The 21,650-nt window shown below is 40.9% G+C and overlaps 1 protein-coding gene across 1 annotated transcript in view; it reads right to left on the bottom strand.

Moving 5' to 3' along the window:
• PTPRG (protein tyrosine phosphatase, receptor type G) overlaps window positions 1-21,650 on the bottom strand; it is a 396,402-nt gene that overhangs the window by 22,433 nt on the left and 352,319 nt on the right. Inside the window, exons 14-15 of the mRNA XM_027882233.1 lie at window positions 21,277-21,368; window positions 9,192-9,283 (exon numbers count right to left, since the gene is read on the bottom strand). Of these exons, the coding sequence (XP_027738034.1) occupies window positions 9,192-9,283; window positions 21,277-21,368 (184 nt within the window). The remainder of the gene's footprint in view (window positions 1-9,191; window positions 9,284-21,276; window positions 21,369-21,650) is intronic.

Below are 21,650 nucleotides of genomic sequence, written 5' to 3'. Positions count from 1 at the left end.
TAAGGCTGTAGGTTAGATACCTAATTCCCATTGATTTTTTTAGTTCTCAACTCATCCCTTACTGTATTCAACAACGGAGTACAGGGCTATTGAAACAGGGCAGTGGAGGGTCTTTTCTCTGACTTTAGAGAGAAGCAGCCATTCCCTTTGGCCAGACCATCCTCATACACCTCAGAGACTTGCCTCATAAACTGAATCACTCGTGTGATTCCATCTCCAAGATACCTTTTTTTGGTATCAATTTAACCACAATCTTTCTGAAAAAGTGACCCCCCTTTTTATCACTAGCATAAATATTCTTCATGTAAAGACAACTTTTTGGGAAAAAAAAAATCAGTATTTGGAGTTTACAAAGTTGTGGAAGAAAATATATTTATTCAAATCTTTTGTGAATCCCAGAAATTGCACCAAACAGAACCAATTTCCCCTAAGGATATGCGAGGAAGTGCCAAATTACTTTGTACTTCAGACTTTAAAAATAACAGCATAGAACCTGAGAGGGAAAGTCATTAGGAGCTCACAGCTGCTACAAAGATCACGAGCTAAGTGACAAAGAAAAATTATCACAAGAAATGCTATACAAACAGCAGATGTAAGAGTTCAGCACTATGCAGACATTTCACAAAGGACTTGCATAGCAATTTTGATATCTTCCCCAACATTTACATTTTAAAAGTGCAAAGTATACTAAAACCTTGAACATTTTATAGCTTTTATATCCACATGACACTCCCAAATAACAATTGCTTCTCTCTGTCTTCCCCGACCCTCCGTAGGGAGAAACATACTGTGCTCAAGGAGACAAGCTGAGCAAAGACAAAGAGGAATCAAGCAAAACTCTCAGCTGCTCCTAATAGAATTTTCATAGTTCCACTTCTATCACAAATAAAAAAAAAACATATTAAAGTGTGCGCTTCCCCTAATTCTGTCTGTCAGCTCCAGTAAGAAAGAGACTTCTGATTACACAATGGGCAGGATCAGTTCAGCCTAGGACATAATCAGAAAAGCAGCAATATTTACATGCTATGTTGATTTAATATAATTTTGTTTTACCTATTTTTGCATTTAGAAATCATGCAACATCACTGCTGTACTGTCATAGGAAGCTCCTAAAAAACACTCTCCCTGCTGCTGAAAAACCTCATGTCAAACCCCACATCCCTGTATCACTACAAAATTCTTTTTAGAAGTTATTGGCATTGAAAAATTTATGCCAAATGCTGTAGAATTTAATATAGATTAATCCAATAAGGTTCTGTGGAGAATACTCTGAAAAGTTACAGAATTTAACAGGGAATTACCTCCCTGCTAAAGAATTTTTTCTGACAGTTTAAATACTACATAGTAAATGTATCATTTTCTATTAAATTCTATAGGATTTTTCCATAAGGGAATTGTTGGTGAGGTTAATCATTTTAATTAACCTTTTTATGGTGATGGTGACTGTTTCCTTGACTGTACGTGTTCCCAGCTGGCCAATATAAAGTTAATAGAACAGGAAGATTAAGCTAAGATGGTGAAAAACACAGCAGTGGAAAAGGAGGTCTGACTCTGTGAGAGCTGATGATCTGAAAACAGCTTTTCTTAACACACAGCATTCTAAATGCTTTTTAATACTGTGGGAAGCTGCTGTAATGGTGGATTTCCATGTCTGCACACTGAAAAAAACCCAGCAAAAAGGGACTGCTGAAAAAAAAGCTTCCCCCTTGCCAATATGCTTCCACTATTTTTGTCTTTTAAAAAAAAATCTTTAGCCCACTCCTCCAGTCCAGGGCACAGCCAAGGCTTTGGGACACTGCAGCAGTCCAACGAGAAGGGGTGTGAGGACATCCTCCAGCTCCACGCTGGCCACTGGCAGTGTTTGGCTGGGCAGGATGGAGAGATGGGGTTGAGAGCAGAGTGTGGCTTTCCATGCTCTCCTACTCTCCTGGGCTCATCTCTCCAAATTATAAGCACAAATTACTAAACCACAGCTCCCCCCACCAGACAGTAAGGACTAAGTTAACATTCCTCTGTTATTAAAGCCGAGCTGGTTGCCTTTCATTAATGCACAAAATGCTGCAAGAAGACAAGTTGCCGCCTGTTACCTGTGCCTCTGTTTAGAGCATTATTTGCCCCTTGGCAGAAGAGGATAGCCTGGTGCTAATAAATAACACCCCGGAGAAAGTCCCCAAAAGTCACCATCTTAATTTTGCCATTTTTCCACATTTATGTAAAGCACATATTTACTTTCCCAGAATTTTCTACAGCTTATGCAATGAACACCATGGGACTTCTAAACTTTACTGCTTATCAAGTCCTTCATTTGCACTTAAAACCATCACCATGATTGCATTATTATTACCATCTGCCTTTATAGGCAGGTCACCAGGTCAAGGCTGACCCCAGGCTGCTAACTGCAGCCTAAACAGATTCCTCTCACAATTAACACCAAACTGCTACTGGCACCTTGGAGTAGAACCGATAGTGTCCACATCACCACATCCATAATTCATCCATAAATTTTTCAGCTCTGGAGTATTTCCTTTGGCTTTCCTTGATCCTGCTTGGTCTCTTACACTGATCTTAACGGCAGCTGGCTTGCACACTGCTGCTTCTCATGTTTAACTTTGCAGAACACATTACTGTCCCAGGATGAATGAGTACAGGCTCTTATTCTGTCCTTTCAACTTATCATTGACAACCCAAGAAACCAAAGTACATGGTTTCAATTGACCGTTAGTTACTGTAAAAAGTGTTCTAGTCTATGCTATTATGGCTAATTTACCTTTTAATTATATTGTCCATGCTAATGCTAATTGGAATTTGATACACCCAGGTTTAACGACCCGGTATAATTGCCTTTCTGAAACAAGTTACAGATTAGCTTCTTCTAAACTTCAAAGAATTTCCATTTAAGTGTAAAATCAAACTGCTCCAGCGTCTTGCTGGCAATATAAGGTTCTGAGCAAGAATTTTTGCTACAGTGACTGAGCAGGAACTCGGTCTCTTGCTTCGGCCTTACGCAGCGCTGCTGTTGTTTCCCATTACTTCAGGCTGATGTCCTGGCAGGGGCTGAACTGTGAAAGCCTATGAATAGCAATGAGGAGGAATCACGAACAAAGAAAGGATCCTCATCTGAGGGACTAAATCAGAGAAGATCCGCAGCTCTGCTTTGATATTAATGTGGTATTTTTCAGCATGAAAGCGGCTAGTTCATGCACCCCTAAAATCAGTTTTGATCTATTATTTTAATCCCAAATTACAGGAATTCTGTGGTAGTGCTCTTGCTGTTTGTTTTATCACAGCAAACACGAAGACAGCATACCAACAGAGACTGCAGATAGTATTTGAAGATATCTCACAGGAACAGTGTAGATTTCTGTGATAATTTAGCACCAGTATAAACTCTCTGACGGCACTCAAGAGAGAGGTGAGCTGGGGACAGCCTAGAAAGAAGGCGAAAATAAACAAACCAAAAGGACTTAGCATGGGAATAACATAAAGGGATATCTTAAAATTCCTGTAAATGCATGAAAGAGGAGAGGACGGTGGAGGACTGTTTGCTTGTGGTATCCTGCCCTTCATTACTCAGGGAAGTGCCAGAGTCTGACCAAAACCTTGCACTGCCCATGCAATGGGTCCTCCAAGCAGGACTTCCAGGCAGAAACCTTGCGAATGGCTGTGGTACTGTGATTAGTAACAGAAAGTCCAGATATCTGAACTTCTCTTGTTGCTTCTCTTCATCTTTATCTCTTAATTCACAATACCCATTTTTGAGGGTAGGTGAAGCGGTGAGACAAGAATTGAGAGCTGCAGGAAAGCCCTATTCTGCAGCAATCCTTCCTCCTCCAGCTTCTCGGTGCTGCTTCCCTCTGGTTTCAGTACAGTAACGTACAGGCTGAGAACACCTTCAATTACGGCAATTTTGGGCCAGGGTTATAAACCATTCCCAATGCAGTATTGCCTGCTAGCAGCGTGCTTTTGAAATGGCATCCTTCTACTGCCAAATTCCTTGGTGTAAATGCAGCTGGAAGCATGTGTCTGGTGTGAGCTGTGTCTAATCTGTAAAGGAAGTCAGTATAACTACACAGGGCTTTTAGTGTCTCAAGAAATGTGCAAAGTGCAGCGTTATCTGCCTTCAATGCAGCCCTTTGCTAGGAAATAACATTATGAGGTCACCGGTTAAAAAGAGCCAGTGACCCTTTCCCTGACCAGCAGCAACCATGAGAATAACGTTAGCAAATCCCTGCCACAGTGCTGAAAATACAGATTTATATTATTTTCTTACATTTCAGGACATTTAGAAGAAGGTGTCACTGGAGTATAAAGATATTTTCAATTTATGTGATGAGGGAGCTAGACAGCCTGCCTCCAAGTTCAGCGAGCCTGTTCAGGCTCCAAATTGGCAATGAATCATTACACTCACACGGCCACGGGCAGGAGAGGTCTGTGGAGATTGCATTCACCCACTCTAATCGCTCCCGCAGCAGCACTGACTGACCCGCCCCAGAATTACAGAGGAGGGAAATAAAATTGTCTGATCTCAAAAATCCAAATACTGCATTAAACTATAAAAACTCACAGTTAGCTTTGGGGACGGAAGGTGATTTCTTGGCTTAGTGTTCCTTTCTCAGAGCAAGAGGACATGATCACTCAAAAAACCTTACTGTGTTATTCCAGTAACTGGCCAGGGGGAGGGAGTGAAAAGCTTTACTGTGGGAGGCTGCATTTCACACTGTTTTTAATACAGGAATTTGGAGGGCACATGTCCTATATAGTCAGGCTATCAGGGGAACTGAGGATGACAAATGTGAAATCAGTTTTTAAAATGAAATCTGGAAGGGGTTTCAGGCGCTGCAGCCCACTACATCTGATTCTCTGTGGGACAAACTGCTAGACACTGTAATAGAAGCCAGCAGAGCTAGTGAATGCCTCTAACACACTGGGGAGAGGCCTCTGAAAAAGTCTATAGATCGTCTAGCAGAGAGCAGCATATCAATTTTCAAAATGTGTGAAAGGGCCTCTCAGAAAATACTACTTAAAAAACTGATCTGTCTTGACACAAAAAGAAAACTCACCTTGTGCACGAACAGGTGAGAGGTGGGTCTCACCTGTCCAGGAATTTTCAGTGTTAAGCTTTCACTGGTGGGACCTTACGGGACCTAACCTACCCATAAATGGGCTGCAGAGGAGACAAAGTGTGTTTACGATCCAAAATTATTAGAACAAAAGCTGTTTGTGAAGGGAAGCAGAACCATCTCACAACGCCGAGTGGCCGAGTGGTAAAATGGCAACTGCAATCCAATGCTGGTAAATGCAAAGTGATGTACTTGGGAAAAACAACCCTAACTAACTACACATGCTGACAGGTTCCCAATTTGCTATTGCCATTCAGTGATGAGACCTTTGGGGTCACAGCCGATGGTTTTCTGGAGGTGTCAGCTGAGTGCTCAGTAGTTGTTAAAAACCAAATAGGATGTTAGGAGGGAGGAAAGAAATGGAAAACCAAACTGAAAACGTCACTGTGCTCACGCCAAACTCAGCAGTAAAGCATTTCATTAAATACCATGCACAATTTTGGCCTTTCCATCTTGAAAAGGATATGGTAAAGGAAGAAAAAAAGGCACAGAGGGAACAAGTCGTCATAAGTCTGGAATGGCTTCCTCCAACAACTTAAGTGAATAGTTCAGGCTTCTTCAGATTTGAAAATGGATTATTAAGGGGGAATATGGAGGCAGACAGTCATGTGAAGCATTTATGTAAATGGAGATGTACTTTGTAATGCAAAAACTAGGAGGCATCAAGAGAAGTTATTAGGCATGAGGTAAAAGCAAAAAGAAGCCTGTTCCTATGGAACAAATTGTAGAATTCATTGCCATGGGACACTTTGGACAAGTCCAAAAGCCAAAAAGGGTTCAAGAGGCAATTAGAAATTTAAGGTAGAAAGGTCTATCAAAGACTGTTAAACGTAATGATGCCAAGAAAGTCTCTGGCTAGACAAGGAGGAGATATAATCTCTGGCTCGGGAAGCCTCTCAATCTCTGTTCAGTCTTGCCCTCAAACCCTGCCCCAGTGCTGCCCTGTAAAAATGTGGTACCTCAAGCTATATGCCATAATAAGACAGTGTTGGAGCTACCTGAGAGCAAGCCAAAAACCTTCTCTGAACTTTTTTCACTCTAGTACTGAACAAATTCCAAGGCTGAATAAAAAGAGCTATGTCAGAGACCAGCACTGGTGGTGCAGCACCATGGACTTCATTTTAAAAAAGCTATTTGTTGTTCAGTATTAAATTGGGTCCTATATTTCTAATTTATATCAAAAATTGAAAATTCATGGGACTCAAAGGAAATCTTAACAATTCTGTATATACAAGAAATCCCAACTATCACCAGACAATAAAGCTGGCTACTCGCACTATGATTACCCAAAGGGAATAAGGATTCATTTTAGATGTACTTTCCAAGGAAAGATTTGTGAGTTCAAAGTCCTTTTTTCCTCTGCACATAAAACGCTTCCTAAGCACATTCACAAAATATTTAGCTGTAATTACAGCTCAATTTAGGAGGAGGAGCGAGTAGTCACACAATTTACTTTCAAAGGAATCTTCTTCATGTAAAACCCAACTCAATATAGCCCACAACACACTGCCAAAAACACAGGAAGATACTTACACCAAAATCTAGCAACAAACAAATGGAGGCAGAGTATTTGTGTGCCTAGCTTAGTCTTTTCCTTTTGCAGCTTCTACCTTAAACCTCCTCCCATGGAAATTTCTGAGGAGATTTTTGATCCTTTTTTCCTTTAACAAAAATCTCATGCACTGCCTGCCTTTGGAGAGGTTTATTTATTCTGTAGTATCGATCACATTTTTTTCAGCATCTCCTTGCCATCCTCTTCTCTCTTCCTTTTAGATGTAAAAAGCATATTTATTTTGTAAAAAGCCTGTATGACTGCAGAATCCACTACCTCTTTTCAGAAGTTCCCCAGGCATGATATGGCTGTGGTGCTTTCCATGCAAGGCCAGCAGCCCCGTAACACCAGATTTCCTCTTTCACCTGGAATCTTATTGTTTCTCCACAAAACATTAGCTAAGTCCTCACTGTAGCTGGCAGATACAACTCCAGCACACGAACCAAGGCTGGATCTGACCGTATATTAGAAGTTACAACCCCAGCCACTTCAACAGCTGCTGTGTAAATGTGACCTTGGGCTCTGCTATCCCTCAGCCACTCTCAAAACTGGGATTCTGATCTCTTGAGTCAGTTTGGGCACTCGAGAAACATTTTACCTATGGCTCTGTGAAAGATCCTGGGTTTCAAATCAGACCCATGAGGCATCAGCAGGGCAGAACATCAGCAGTGAAGGGGAGCTGGATGGTTTATCTCAGACAGAGGTCATCTTGTTCCTATTCCTCCTTACTCTAGGAGGAGCTTTCATTTACTCTTTAGGAAGCTGAGACCTCAGCTATGGAGGGGTACATCTGGAGTAGCTATACTGACTTCAAAGCAGATGCTCCAGGTTTTACAGCACAGAGAATAGAATTTGGCGCACAAAGTGCAGCTGGGAGGAGTTTAACTTCCCTTCGGAGGGGACCCTGTGCTCCCCAGAACAGGAGTAATTGGCCAAAGCTCTCCTCGACTGGCTGCCACAGCATGGCACTCGCAGCAGGGAACTCCAGGAGGAAGAGAAAAAATAAGGCTATTAGAGCAGTGTTTTTCTTTGCTAAAACACGGGCGGAAGGTGTCCAACATTTGTTAATAGCAGTGATTTTGCGACAGCTGAAGCAAAGCCTGCTTAAAGCCAGACCAAGTTTACAGATGTGTTGCTGATTATTTTGAATAATTAAGTGGTGTAAAACCCAGCTGTGATGAATAGCATTGGGGTCACAATTCATAAATAATTGAGAAGAGTGAGTCGCATTTGATCATCCTGATCAAATTCTACTCTCTGGAGAATAAATGTTTGTCCTGAATACCATCAACATTGTTAAATGCCTCAATATTCCTGCTCAGCCATCCAGCCAGCAGTCAATTGAACTAAATCACTTTAACACCTTACACATTTGCCTTCCTCATGAATACAAAATATTTCTAACTTACACAACGTTTTTTGGGCATCAGACAAAGCAGCCACTCTTTATAGACAGTAACCAAACAGCAACAATAAACGTTTTAAATGATCCCATTAAAAACAATTCCTGCATGCAGTCTTGTCTTTACACTGCAGTAAGCAAAGAAGCTGTAGATATAAGGCCACCTATTTTGGTTCACTGGCTTGTTTGTAAGCACAGCTGCCTCTCTGCTTCACATGCAGCACGCAAACACAGCTTCTTTTGCTGGTGGGGAAGCCAGAAGAGCAGCTCCATGTAATTTCCTGGGGGTCCTCCTGCTTCTCAATACTTCCAAAAGTTCAGCAGTGACTGCAAGTAGACTGAGTGAAGGAAAAGCCTGACTCCACAGCCTGTCCTCATGCTGCTTGATGCTTACCATGCTTGCATAATATGGGTTTGGTAACCCAGAGGTGGAAAACTACTTTCATGAAACTGGAATTGCCTCCAAATGAGAGCAGATTTATAGGTCAGAATCTGTCCTACACAGGTAAAAAGATGCAAATTTTAAAATAGTCACATTAAGTAACTACCACCAACTAAATCCCAAATCCTTTCTCCTTGGTTTTACTGGAACCAAATAACCAATGACCTTAATAGCAATCTTTCTTGAACAGAGCAAGAACAAGGAACTGACCCACAGTTTGGGTTTTCATACAAGACTAAATTCTACAACTTTTACTCATTGTAAGCACTATTTTACTACTTTGGACTTTTCAGTGTGACCGAGAGGAGCAAATTCTGGACCAAAAAGAATAAAACAATCTGCACATTGTAAGAAAAACCTGGAGTTAAAAACAACTGTTTGTATCTTTATTTGTTTCTGAGGGCTTGCAGGCAGCTTTTCCTTTTTAATAAAAACTTGGGAGGGTTCCCCCTTAAAGGCACCAAATCTGTGGTGGTTAGAAAGCATCTGTAAATGTCCAGTCCCACACTGATCATAGCTGTTAGCAAATTGGTATTATCCTGTTTCTCCTGATACATTTGAGCACTGCATTTACCTGACATGACAGCCTCACACAGATGTCACACGGTCTCTAATTATTAATACACAATTAACTTTAGGAAAACAACATTTTATTGGTGGATCATTAAATCGTACCTCAAAGTCTTCTGAGAACCCATGCTGGTTATTAGAATACAGCTCACTGATGTGTTTAACAAACTGTTTGACTGGAATTGCTTCCATATCATCTGTAGGAAAAAAAAAAAAAGAGAGAGATTCAGAGTTGCTCTTTGTCTCATACATAAAACTTCAGGGGAGGAAGTCTTCACTTGATAGCACTTGGGTCTGAGTTCCCAGGGGCAGAGCTAGTTCAATACGCAGTAACAGAAATCTTGAGGAATCTGGCCAATTTTGAGGTAAACATTTTTAGTTACGAATACTGAGAGCCTGTTCCCTGGGATGTTAATTTACAAAGTCCAATTGAAGTTCAAGGATCATTTAGCTCTTGCTCACAGTCTGAAGATGGCTCTGGATAGGATGGAGAGGCCTCCTCTTCTTCCACATTGCATAAAAAGAACAGAGGAGACCCAAAACACGAAAGCAGAGTTGACAATTACTCTCAGTAAGTTTTTGCCAGGCTGAGCAGACGCACAAGCCTTTCTCACCAAAGTTAATAACTTTTTCCCTTTTACACAATGACGCAGAATTCAGTTGGAGTTATCATGGAACTGCAAAAGAACAGGCAAACACAACAGCCACACTAATTTGAGTTCTCTCTCATGCCAGACACTATTCATAACACTGAATATGTATTCCACTGGACCATTTGTTCTTGCTCAGTACAGTGCAAATTCCACCCAATATACCAATAAATCACCCACAGACACTTTCTTAAAGAAGTGGAAAGCTTTAACTGAATTAAAGACAAACAAGACTGTTTTGAGCACCTGGGACCCTGGGCAGATAATAAAGCTGAGGTGTAGGATGGCTGCCTTACTTATCTATTTCTCTATTCCTCTCTCTCTCTCTCTCCCCCTCAAAAACAGGCCTAGATATTGTTAAAATCACCACTGCAGTTGGCAGAAACACTGTCCTCGCCAAGATTCACCAGTTAATATTTTCAGTATGGCATTTAGAAAATGCAAATCACTATACAACTGTGATTACTTTCAGCATGTGAAATAATCTATTGCCTGATGGCTACTATTGTCTGATTGCATGATTTTATGGCAATACTCTCGTATTTATATATTCCATTTAATATTCTTCTGAAGATTGCATCCAGTTTATGTTTACTCCAAGTAATTCGGTGGTGTATTTTTGCTCCCATTTAGCAGCCATATGGTTTGGTGCTACAGCTGCATTATAATCTGGATTCTTTTCCTTTTAAACATCTACATTATGATAGAAAAAATCCAAATATTTCTACAGATACTTAGCAAAATTTAACGATAAATAAATAGATGTGACATTTACTGTATTCAGAGTGAAAGATCTTTGGCAGCTAAAACCTCTAAGCTGTCACATACGCTTTTCTTAGCAAAGGGTATGAAGATCTGTATGTGTAAATGAGGTTCTAGTTTGGCAAGAATTTTATAGATCCCTGACAATCTGATTTCTTTCCAGCTGATGGCAGTTAATATTGACCATGTCATTACTTCTCTCCTTTATTTTATCAGGTAACACTCTAAGGTGACTTTTTGCATCTATTGACATTTTCAGATCTCAATCAGCTTTCTTCTATTTTATTTACAAGGGCCAATTGTTAAAGATATGTTTGCAATCTGGTCACCTCACAGTATAGTAATGCTACTTTAATTAACCACATGCTCGTTTACTGAATAATACAGAATTCAAAAGATTTGACAAGTGTATGCTCCTCTTAGCAAAAAGCTGCAGCCTGCAGAAATGCTGGCATTTTAAAATATTGAAGTGATAACATTTATTCTATGTAATATTGAGAATATCATCATCTCATAACAACATTTGTATTAATATTTTTGCAGCCAAGACACTTCAATTGAATGATCTATAGGAACAGAATTCAATAGCAAGAACCTGTAAAACTATTTCCTCTCCTGAAAAGTAACCTATACATCCTAGATTTCCTTGAAAATAGCTTGTGCTATGATAGCAATTTCATATAGTCTCACAAGAAAAGTTCCACAGTTCTAAATTTTTTTTTCTTTGCATAGTCTAGCTCAACTGAGACCAACCGAGATCAAGGATTCACTGCAGCAGACCAGTGTGTCCAATTTAGTTTTGCAGAAGGCAGAATTTAATTTTAATTGTGATCTGTGAGCCAAAAAATACATTAGAGATAACGTGCTCTCCAGTCCATTGAATTGCCACCAATTTCAAGGATGGGTCTGCACCAGAGATCCATGGCAAAGTATGGTTAGTTTTCTTTTTATCACTGTCACTGCATGGTGGCAGTGTGTCTCCACCTTTACAGCCACTGCTACTTCACTTCTCAGTTGTTCTCTGTCCTTTAGCGTTTCTTCTCCCTTTTTCCTCTTCTGCATTTTCATTCCTATTCTGTCCAGGAGCCTTAAACCCAATACAGTTTCCACCCTATTTGATAACCTAGGCAACAATTACATGTTAAATAAATTAAATAGGAAATACTGTTGAGATATCCGCTCACTGGGTGAGGGGGAAATGAAGTTGCCCATAAACTCAGGAAAAACATGTTGCAGCAAATGTAATTATTAACTATTAGGAAGATTAAAGTCAGAACCATGACCGTTAGGAGCTCAAAAAATCGTTTATGGTTTCCAGTTTTCAAACTGGTGGGATAACATGGTCCTACGGACTGGGACAGGCACAGCCCTGAGGGGATGGGCAGGGTGCTAGGACAAGGAAGGAGTTGATAATGAGATACAGCCTTTTACATTAACCAATGGAACAGGAGAGTGTTAACGTAATTTGGGACTTCATTTTCCTATTCACAACCTCCAACTCCAAACTCCCACCCAGAAACACAGATTACCTTAGCGGGCTCCATGCACGCTTAGCCATAGGCAAATTGCCAGACTTCTGGTAAAATATGTGCCAACATCCTCAGCACTCTGGAATGGTGTCTGCTCTGACTGCACCTGAAGATGGCTGTGACCTTCTCCAAGAAAACCCAGAGATGCAGCCAGATGCACAGAATCTGCTTTTCCTTGCACTATCGTCAGCCCAAAGGCTTTGGTTAAGCCTTCTTTCCATCTTAAAGTAAACAGACTTCAATGACTATAATTCTTTCAGTCAATTGCAGAGATTAATAGAATCCTATAATGGCTAATTAGCAAGCTCCCCATAGTTCTGTCCATATTCCCTTTTGCACCATATACTTTTTCCCAGAAAGAAGATGGAGTGGCATTTGATATTGTCAGTGTGATCCTTACGTTTTGCAAGACCTACACATTATTCAAAGCAAAGAGGGAAATGTTTTAATAACATGCCTTCACCTCTAACACTGCAGATATAATTACAGTTCTGTCTAGCTTGGGTTTAGCCATCTGTTTTATCAGTGTCAATAAAGTGATTCTGGATTTACTTCCCTATGAAATATGAGCTGAATCATAATAAGGACTAACCCTTTGTGTCACACAGAGAAAGAAGTATTCTTAGATGGACTGGGACAAAGGGCTCCAGAACTGCATATATATTTATCATTATTATAAACAACATGAATTTTAGTAATGTTTATATAATCAGATACTACTGAAACTGACAGGTGGGAGGGCATGTTTAATTACTGTGCTAGATATTTAACACGGTGGTGGAGTTCCCATCCTCACTTAGCTGGTCTAAGACAAGTAGCTGAGAGGAGTGTCAAATAAACCCAAAGCATCGCACAGTGCAGCTTATTCCTTGCCACAAAAAGACAGTGCCAAGAAGAAAGTCGTGTTTGTTTAAAAAAATTATATGATTGTAGAGGAAAACCTTCACTAGTATTTTCTTTTTTAAGAAATGGCAATTGCCAGTGCAGAATATTTAGTACATTCCCTCATAAGACAACCACCTTCAGAAGAAGCCTGAAGTGTATAAAAGCAATAAAGTTCGAACAGGGTTACATTTCAAGTTCGGATAATTAGTAATCCTACCAGGAAGGATTTTCCCATAGCTCCCACTTAATAGGCTGCCTTTGTAATGTTAAAGCAATAGGGGCCAATTTCAAAAGAAAAATAGGATATCCTATCAGAAATGACATTTCCACATAATAGGGCCTCAGATTCATTTTGATTCATTTATAGCCTGAGAGCTCACTGGATAGTTTAGTGGCATTGTATTGGAATAGATGGGTTTGGGTCAGGAATTAATCCAAAAGGTCAAACCCAAAGTGCTTCCTCATATTACCTTCATTTAGTTTTGAGTTTGGGTGTTTCTGAACACCAGATGTCTGACACATGTGACAAAATCTTAGTAAGAAAATTCTCCACGTCTTTAATTCTGCTTGTAAATGCTTTCTGTTTTTCAGCTATTATCTCAGCAAGCTTACTAAATCCAATATAATCCTTGCATCTTACGCCTTATTCTTAATGTGAACTGTGATTTTGCTTGTTTGTTAGTTGCTGTCTCTCACTGACAAAGCCACCTGGACTCATGCCATGGCTGCCACGTGCCTTGGCCCATCTGCTCCAAGAGCAGCCCCTTACTGCACCGCCCAGCAGCCCTGTGCCACCCCTGCGTCTCAGCAGCACCTCCATCAATTCTCAGCGTGTTCTTCACAGCTGGCTTCAGCCAGAGGACAAGGGGATTCTCCCACTCCCCTCTCTCTGCCCTGCAGGGCTGAGTAGTGAACTGAATCGGCTTGCTGATCTGGCTGATGACTATAAGAAAGGATTAATCCATTTGTGGGGAAGGGGAAGAAGGATTAGTTGTCAGTGGGGTAGATAGGTTGATACTCATTAGGATGAAGAACAGTGAAGTGATAGGGAAACCGTCCTTTCTGAAGGCAGCACAAACCTAACTTGGTTTATGATGATCGTGAAACCAGTGACATTGTTAGTGACATTAATCCTGGAGAATCCACTTTCAACAGCATGGCTTGCAGTTCTCATTTTCTGCAAAAAAGTTTTCCCAAAATATCTACCAATAGGATTGTAGCAGGACTGGATTTGACCTTTTAACTCACTGAAATATAATACATCTGAAAAATGCTTTCCCATATTCATAGCAAACAAGCATCTTTCTGTTCCCAGCAGCACTCAGCCCTGAGATGTCAATCTTGCATCCTCTTACCCTCCACTGCTGGAGAGAACATGGAATGCAATCACAAGATTTTTAAAAAGATATTTACTTATTGTTGAACACAATCAGTGAAGTTCATGGGTTTTACCTTTTTACAAAGAGACATGGAAAAATTCTGCAAGCAGCTGGAATCCTGGCATCAATATTTAGGCTACATATCACTTAAAACTGAGTTTAGGAGCCATTCCATGAGCTGTGATAGCCAGAGCGAAGGCTGCAGAGCTATGGCAGAAGTACCCATGTGGTGTGTGATTCCAACAGATTCACTTCCCCAGTGAGCAATGGGGCACTCGTGGCTCAGATTTTAACAGGATCTGTGCAGCTGCACCACATAATATGAGAGTGCACACAGCACATGGCACCAAACAGGGATGTAAAGCCCAAATTCACCTACATTTGGTCTGTCTCTAGCACAGTGGCTGATCATAAAGAAGACTGCAAGGACTAATAGCACATACTTGGGCAAAATTCTGCCCCAGTAGAGGTTACTGAAAAATGCCTAACAATTCCACTAAGGTCACGTGTCTGGCTCTAGAGAGAAGTTTAGACAAAACCACATAAACCTACAGATTGAGTGTATGCTCCAACGTGCACACACTCATGAGGACCAGAAACATCCCACGTTGCTCAAATTTTGGCACAGATTGAATTTGAAATGTCTTAACAGGCAAATCCATAGCCAGGTCCTGCCCTAACTCACAGGAATACTGGACTCCATGAGTAATTCCACACGTAAAACAGGGCGGTGTCCAGCTTTCTTCCAACTATTTTAGATTTAATGCACTTAAATTATACACATTTATATTGTCAGAGTCTTTAATTCTGCAGTATACTGGCTTTCCTTGCATAACTATTTAACATAAGAATGCAACTGAAGCTATTGTATTTAATTTGGAATAATTAATCTTTCTGACTGATCACATTGTTTGCCGTATAAAAAATGGCCAGAAATATGAGAACAGTTTTGTTTGTATAACCTGAGTATCAATTGATTTATGATAAAGTCATTAAAAAACCTTACTATCGAGAAGGTGTCTGCTTTCTGTGGAGATCACATCTGCACAAATAGTAAAAAGGTAATACAGTAGGTTTCATTCTAGGAGATCAAACTACCTGCTGAAGATCTCTAAGGCACTGGCGTCCTCCTGAAGTCACTGATCTCAGTAATTAAGACAAATTATAAATTAAAATAAATTAAGATGAATAAGAAATCATTAAGAGTTGATTACAGGGGGCACTATTCCTCATTAATGCTCACATTTCTGTAATCATGTGTTTATGAAGTACTGTTTTTAATAAAAAACACCTTTCAAAGTGAAAAGGCATATTTGAAAGTCCTGGAAAGATGGGCATGTTGAAAGAAAAACAGGTGTCCTTCCAGAAAGATAATTGCTATCTATTTGTTATAATCAAGTCAAATGAACACAAGGGCAGGTTTCTGATAAAGGGGCGACACATGAAAAAGCGGAATATGAAAAATCACCTGTGTAATTCTGTAGCTACATTCATCTCTCTTGCTTCAAGACTTAATCTACTACAATGCTATTAGCCACATGTCAGTCAGGAATATAAAGATGTTAATGGTAAAATTTTATATATGTCAAAATAAGAGCTCAGTTTAAATCTGCTTGTACAAATCTTAGATTAAGTTATCATTAATTATAAATGTAATAGCAATACACTTCTTCCCTTTAAGCAAAAAACCAATTTCAGTCCAAGAGAATGAAATAATGTGAATTTTCCCTTAGCACAGACATTAAACATGATCTTATTTGGTACTATCTACTAAGGAACACAATTTTAATCTCACACATTTCCATCCTCAGGTCCCAGTCAAGCCATCAATTACACACATGCTTTACATTTGAGCACGTGGATGTTCAACTTCAGGGCTCTGCACCCCAGTGTGATATCTCTCAGAAAAGGATCTATTCACATTTCACGTGGCCACCATAAAAACATGTTCTTTTGTGATGCAGCCAACTCCTGATGCCTCTACTAAAAGCACCATGATCAGATATCATACCATGAATTCTTCAGTGCACTACAGGAGCAGGGCTGATAGCAGAGCAAAAGGAAGGTGGATGTTCCCTAAAATACCTTGATACTTTTTTGGCTTCAGAGGATGGCTGTGTTTGCAATATTGCATTCATGAATTTAATTGAAGCTGAAGATGGGTACAATTCACAATATGGTGCTGGATCATAAATCCACAGGGAGCAGAAAGCAGAAATAAAGTCTTAAACAGCTGAAGAGCACTACCTCTGTGCTCAGTGAAGAGCTTCATGCCCTTGAGAACTAACTCCTCAGCTGCAGTTCCTGCTGTTCCCTGTACCTTGCCAGTCTCTAGCAAGGCTCATTGTGCTCATGCACTGTCACTGTCATGGCCACAGACATGTCCTGCTCTCTGCTCTTTAGCTCTGGGGATGCAACTCAAGAAAGCCACATCTTCGCAGAAAATAGTAAGACACCAAGCCTGTGCTGGGAACCTGCAGCTTCCTTGTCAAATGATATATCTCATTACAGTCTCTTAACATAAAGAGTTTGTCACAGGGCGGATGCTACCAGAACTTATCAGAAGTGCAGGGGCTAAGCCTGTAAAAAACACATCAAGTCTGACCGCTGACACTCGTCAGGAAAGGTTCAAGGCCAACATGGTTACTGAAGAGCTAAGAATCAATAACAGGGACTCCTTCTTGTAACCATAGGAAGATAGAGGGAAATAAAGAAGGGTCGTGGCTGCACTGGCTTTCACACCCTCCCCTGACTGCATGAGATGGTCAAAACACCTTTTCACTGCAATGAAATCGGCTACTACACTATTTTCTAGGCTCATGCACCCACAACTGAGACATTCTTGAAGAAGCATGAGAGTTTTTTTCCATCAGATTCTGCCACTAGTTATCTTAAATACATTATTAATAAACTCCAAGACTAGTTAAAAGATTAATTTATTGCCATTTAAACCTAAAACTGAATGCACTTGTGATCCAAGAACTGGGAAACGTTCCTTACTCTTGTAATCTAGACACAGCTGAAATGATTGGAATCACTTCTGAGAAATTTTACTTATACCAAAAATATAAGATGTGGAAGACTTTGGAAAAATATGCTGAATGAATCAGCTGCATTGGCCAGCCGTTGTGTTTTTAATGGTCCATGTTTCTCTGGACTGCGGCCAAAACTACACAGAGTTTTGAGCTTTGCCATTGGGTCAAGCCTCAAATACCTCTGTACTGATCTCACAAGTCCTACTGACATCAGTGCCTCAGCATCACCTGTGCCCATGGGCTGGGCAAGGAACCAGTAAAGCCACAGCAAGAGGCAGAATAATGCTCCTTCTAAGAGCAGAAAAACTCTGAGACAAAGGAGAGGAGGAAGGTAGAAGTGGAATTTGTGCTTGTTTCACTGTTGGATAACATCTAAGTTGCACAGAGGTGCATGTCTGCACTGCTGTCACAGAGCAGGTCTTGTGATGATAAGAAAGGAAAACTGCTAAAGGATGTGCTTTGGTTTTCAGTGCTGCAAACACAGGACTGCAGCTATAATGATGTTGCTGTTGTTGTTACTTATCTAACTCTACTGGGAAAGGGTCAAGTCCAGAAAGATCCAGAAAGTCAGTCAGATACTGACCCAGAAATGGAAAAGACCAAACAAAGAGAAGCAGGGGCAGGTTTGCTGAGTGAGATCTTTCCAACACCAAATGTTTTAGTGAAGAGATCCAGGCAAAGATGATAAAGATGTGGCCAAAATTAACTGAGCGTGGAGGCAAAGAGAGAAGATATGGAGAAATAATTTTGTGGGACTTAATGGCAGGGGAGTTTTCAGAAATCTGCCATTGATTACAGATGCATTACTGTCAAGTGTGAGGCTTATGCGAGTTGAGATTTATATCTCAGATGTAATATCCAGTGGGTGACTCAGTTAATGATAACTCCTTTGTCCTGTGCTTCTCTAGATCAAGCAGTGCAGATAATTATGAATAATGATAATGATTTGGATCTCAGAAAGAATTTGCACAAATAGGCACACACCTATGGGTGATGTGGCTTCATGCACAATAATTAAGCACATATGCCAAGGGAAGTGAAATAGAAAATGGGTAAAATCATTCCTTTGCGAGAAGGCTTTTTTTAGATTTTGCACCTGAGAAGTTGTACTGTGTGCATATGTCAGGTAGCTGGCAGATTGATTTAGAGTTCACAGACCTGAGGAAACAGAGGGTTTGCATAAACAAGGGCAGGATGGGTACAGAAATAAACACAAACGCTGCCTCTGATCACGCCAACATGTCATGGAGAGAGTGGTGGCACGCAGAGACACCAGCGCTGCCTCTGAAACCTCTCGAGCTGCGTCAGAATGTCGCTGTGCCTGGCTCCCAGAAACCTGGCAGAGCCACCCCACACCTGGACCAGGACCAGCCAACCCAAACCCACTCAGTTTCCTCTGCCTGGCAGCTCCTTGCATGCTGTAGATGGGCCTTGGCAAATCTGTTGAGCATCTTCAGCCACACTGCCCTAAATTGCCGTCAGTGTGGCTGCTTGCTCACACCCGAGAGTGGAAGTTAGTCCATTGAACTGTAGGAGGTAGAGGCACGTTCCCACAGGGGTCTAGTCAAATTTCTCACGTAAGGATGGGGTTTCACAAGCTAACACGGCTACTTCAAAAACCTTGTTTCTGTGAAAATGCCACTTATACTTTGCTTCTAGAATCAACACGGCAAGTAAGACTTTCTCACACCCTCTGGCAGCTTCCAGAGGAGAAGCTGAGAGGCTTATCATTTCATCAGTTGCCATCAGTTCAAAGGAGAATTTTGTCATTTCATGTTTTTAAGGCATTTCAGTGGGCTGTCTATGTGGGAGCACCAGCTGACGTCAAAGAAGACTGTCATTCAGCAACAGGTATATGGGGGAAAACAGCCCTCTTTTACATCTCCAAACAAGGAAAAAGCCTAGGAGAGCTTCAAGATCCTTCCAGGCATTATTTTGCATCTTTGGAAAAAGCCAACATAACTGGAATTTATCTCTACTAACTTTGAGCCTCATTATGGACTCCCTGTACAGGTAGTAGTTAATACACACAGACTGAGGCACTTCCAGATGGTGATTTTGTTTTTGGTGACCTGAGCAGCTTTACTGTCAGTGCCAAGATCTTCAAATTCATCAGTTCATTCTCTTTTAAGATTTTCTGGGCACGATTCAGCTTCAGATTAAGGCCCCTCCATTTGGGTGACTGTATGCAGGTGTCTATATGACCATTAAATCCACAAAAACATTGTCATTTGACTGGGAATTCGAGGGTTGGATTCACCTTTGCATCCAATTAGACTAAACCTCTTTCTAAGGCCCAGTTCTTGATATGCTTTAGAGCTCATCAGCAACCCTCACAGTTTTTTTGGCAACAAAATTTCACAAGGTGTCCTGCAGCACTTGCTCAGGGGGTGCCTTGTTTATTTATTTAAGAAAAACTTGTCTCAATTACAGCACAAATACTATACGTTGGCCAAAGAGGCTTGTCTCTGAGAAGAGAATTTCTCTCCTCCCAGTGCCTTGTGTTTATAATCTCCTGGGTTTTGACACTGCTCTGCACAGAGACCAGCTTAGCCCACTCTCCCCTTCCCCACAAGCTCCAAGGAGACATCACACGAGAGCAGGCACGGTGGGACCATTAAACTGACTGCCACAAGCAGCCAGCCCTAAAACGGGATTGTTCCTCTTGGTTTTAAATTAGAAAGAATGAAGTTCACCAGCTATTTAAGTAGTTTTGTGAAAACTCATTGCAGGTGGTCCAAGACCAAAACCTGTCACCTCCTGTTACCCTAAAGGAGAGGGAGAAGGGTGACTTCTTGCTAAGAACGTGAGGTGGCCAGGACATACGTTTCAGTCTGCCACAGAAAGGAAAGGAGATGAGAGCGTGTTTTCTTTCATTTTCAGTGGCACACCATCAGACTGCAAGGCAAACTGCCTAACGCTTTCTGTAGGAATGTAATAGCTGACCTTTCATACTAGTTCCCATGGGTACTTTGAAAGACTCTTTCTAGAAGTAAGTCATACATCTACTGAATAAAATCAAGGAAAATATAACTGTACTCCTTCACTTTTCTAGGAAGCACATTTCTTCAGTGTCTCAGAAAAGTCTGTGAATGTTTCTTGGTAAAATGAACCTATTTAACTGCAGATTGAATCCCAGACCAATGGCACAAATTACAGAATGTGACAAGGAAACTTAAAACACCTTCACGCAACACATACGAGCCTTTGACAGACTGAGGTCAATACAACATTTTGGGTATCCTAATTTAGGATGAGGGACCGACCACCATCAAACCAGGCATCGGCTGCAAAGGCCACAGTAACACCAAGCTGCTCTCTGTCATCACAGCTTCAAGGCAGCTGCATCCTGCACTTAATAATTCCCAGGGGAAATGCCTCATGACAAGAGAATAGCACTAAATTCTGCTTCCAGCTTCATTCTCAGTATAGCTGAGAGGAGAATTTGACCTTTGGTAACTTGATTAATACCAAATTAACAGATGGCTTTGGACTTTCCTTGAGATTGTTTGCTCATCCCTGTGTCTCGCTGTCCTGCCTGAGACCCCAGACAGCACCTCTGCATACACTGAAAGTGGGGGCAAGGGCCACAGCCTCAAGGGAGCAGTGGAGCTGCATATCCCTCCTCCACAACCTGCCCTGACAGAGCAGCTGTTTTCACCCTGGATGCAATGCCTTGGTGTTTTTAAGAAGTGTTACTCATGTTTTTGACATTTTACAAAGGTTATTCTGAAATTTCTATTAAAACAACGTGGGAGAGATGCCTCTGGAAAAATACAGCATTGGCACTCAGAGCCCCATTGCAAAGCACATTAAATTAAATGAAGCAGCACCGATACAAAAAATTTCTACCAAAACCCCATGATTTATCACAAGCATAACCTTCTCTTCTTTGTGTAATTAAAACAGACTTCAAGTAGTACAAACACAGGAGATTAAGCCCGTCTTACCTGGAATTGGTATAATGGGAATACTTTCATTGGGGACCACACGGGGGGAACTGCTGTCCTCCACATAGAAATGAGCAGTCTGAAAACACTTTCTGTTAAAGGAAAAAGAAAAAAAAAACATCCAGGGTGTGAAAAACTGCCTCTGAGAAAACACACAAAAACTTTTGTACGTGTTCTGCCTCTCCATTTCTGCTCCATACTTTCAGGTGTTATAGTTTCAAAACATCAATGCATATGTGCATTTTCTTCAATTACAATCCTAATTCCGGATTCTGGTGTGCTCTAATTCATTGACATCTGACATCCACCCATCATAAATGCCTCCATATATTATTGCTAAGTACTACAGAATATGAAATTACACTCATAAAAGT

The sequence above is a fragment of the Empidonax traillii genome, unplaced genomic scaffold, assembly GCF_003031625.1.
Source record: "Empidonax traillii isolate 1590-97213 ecotype Southwest subspecies unplaced genomic scaffold, ASM303162v1 scaffold104:size2570737, whole genome shotgun sequence".
In the NCBI taxonomy this organism is placed as follows: Eukaryota; Metazoa; Chordata; class Aves; order Passeriformes; family Tyrannidae; genus Empidonax; species Empidonax traillii.
Note: the sequence above shows the minus strand (reverse complement) of the source record. Positions and strands in the feature narration are given on the sequence as shown.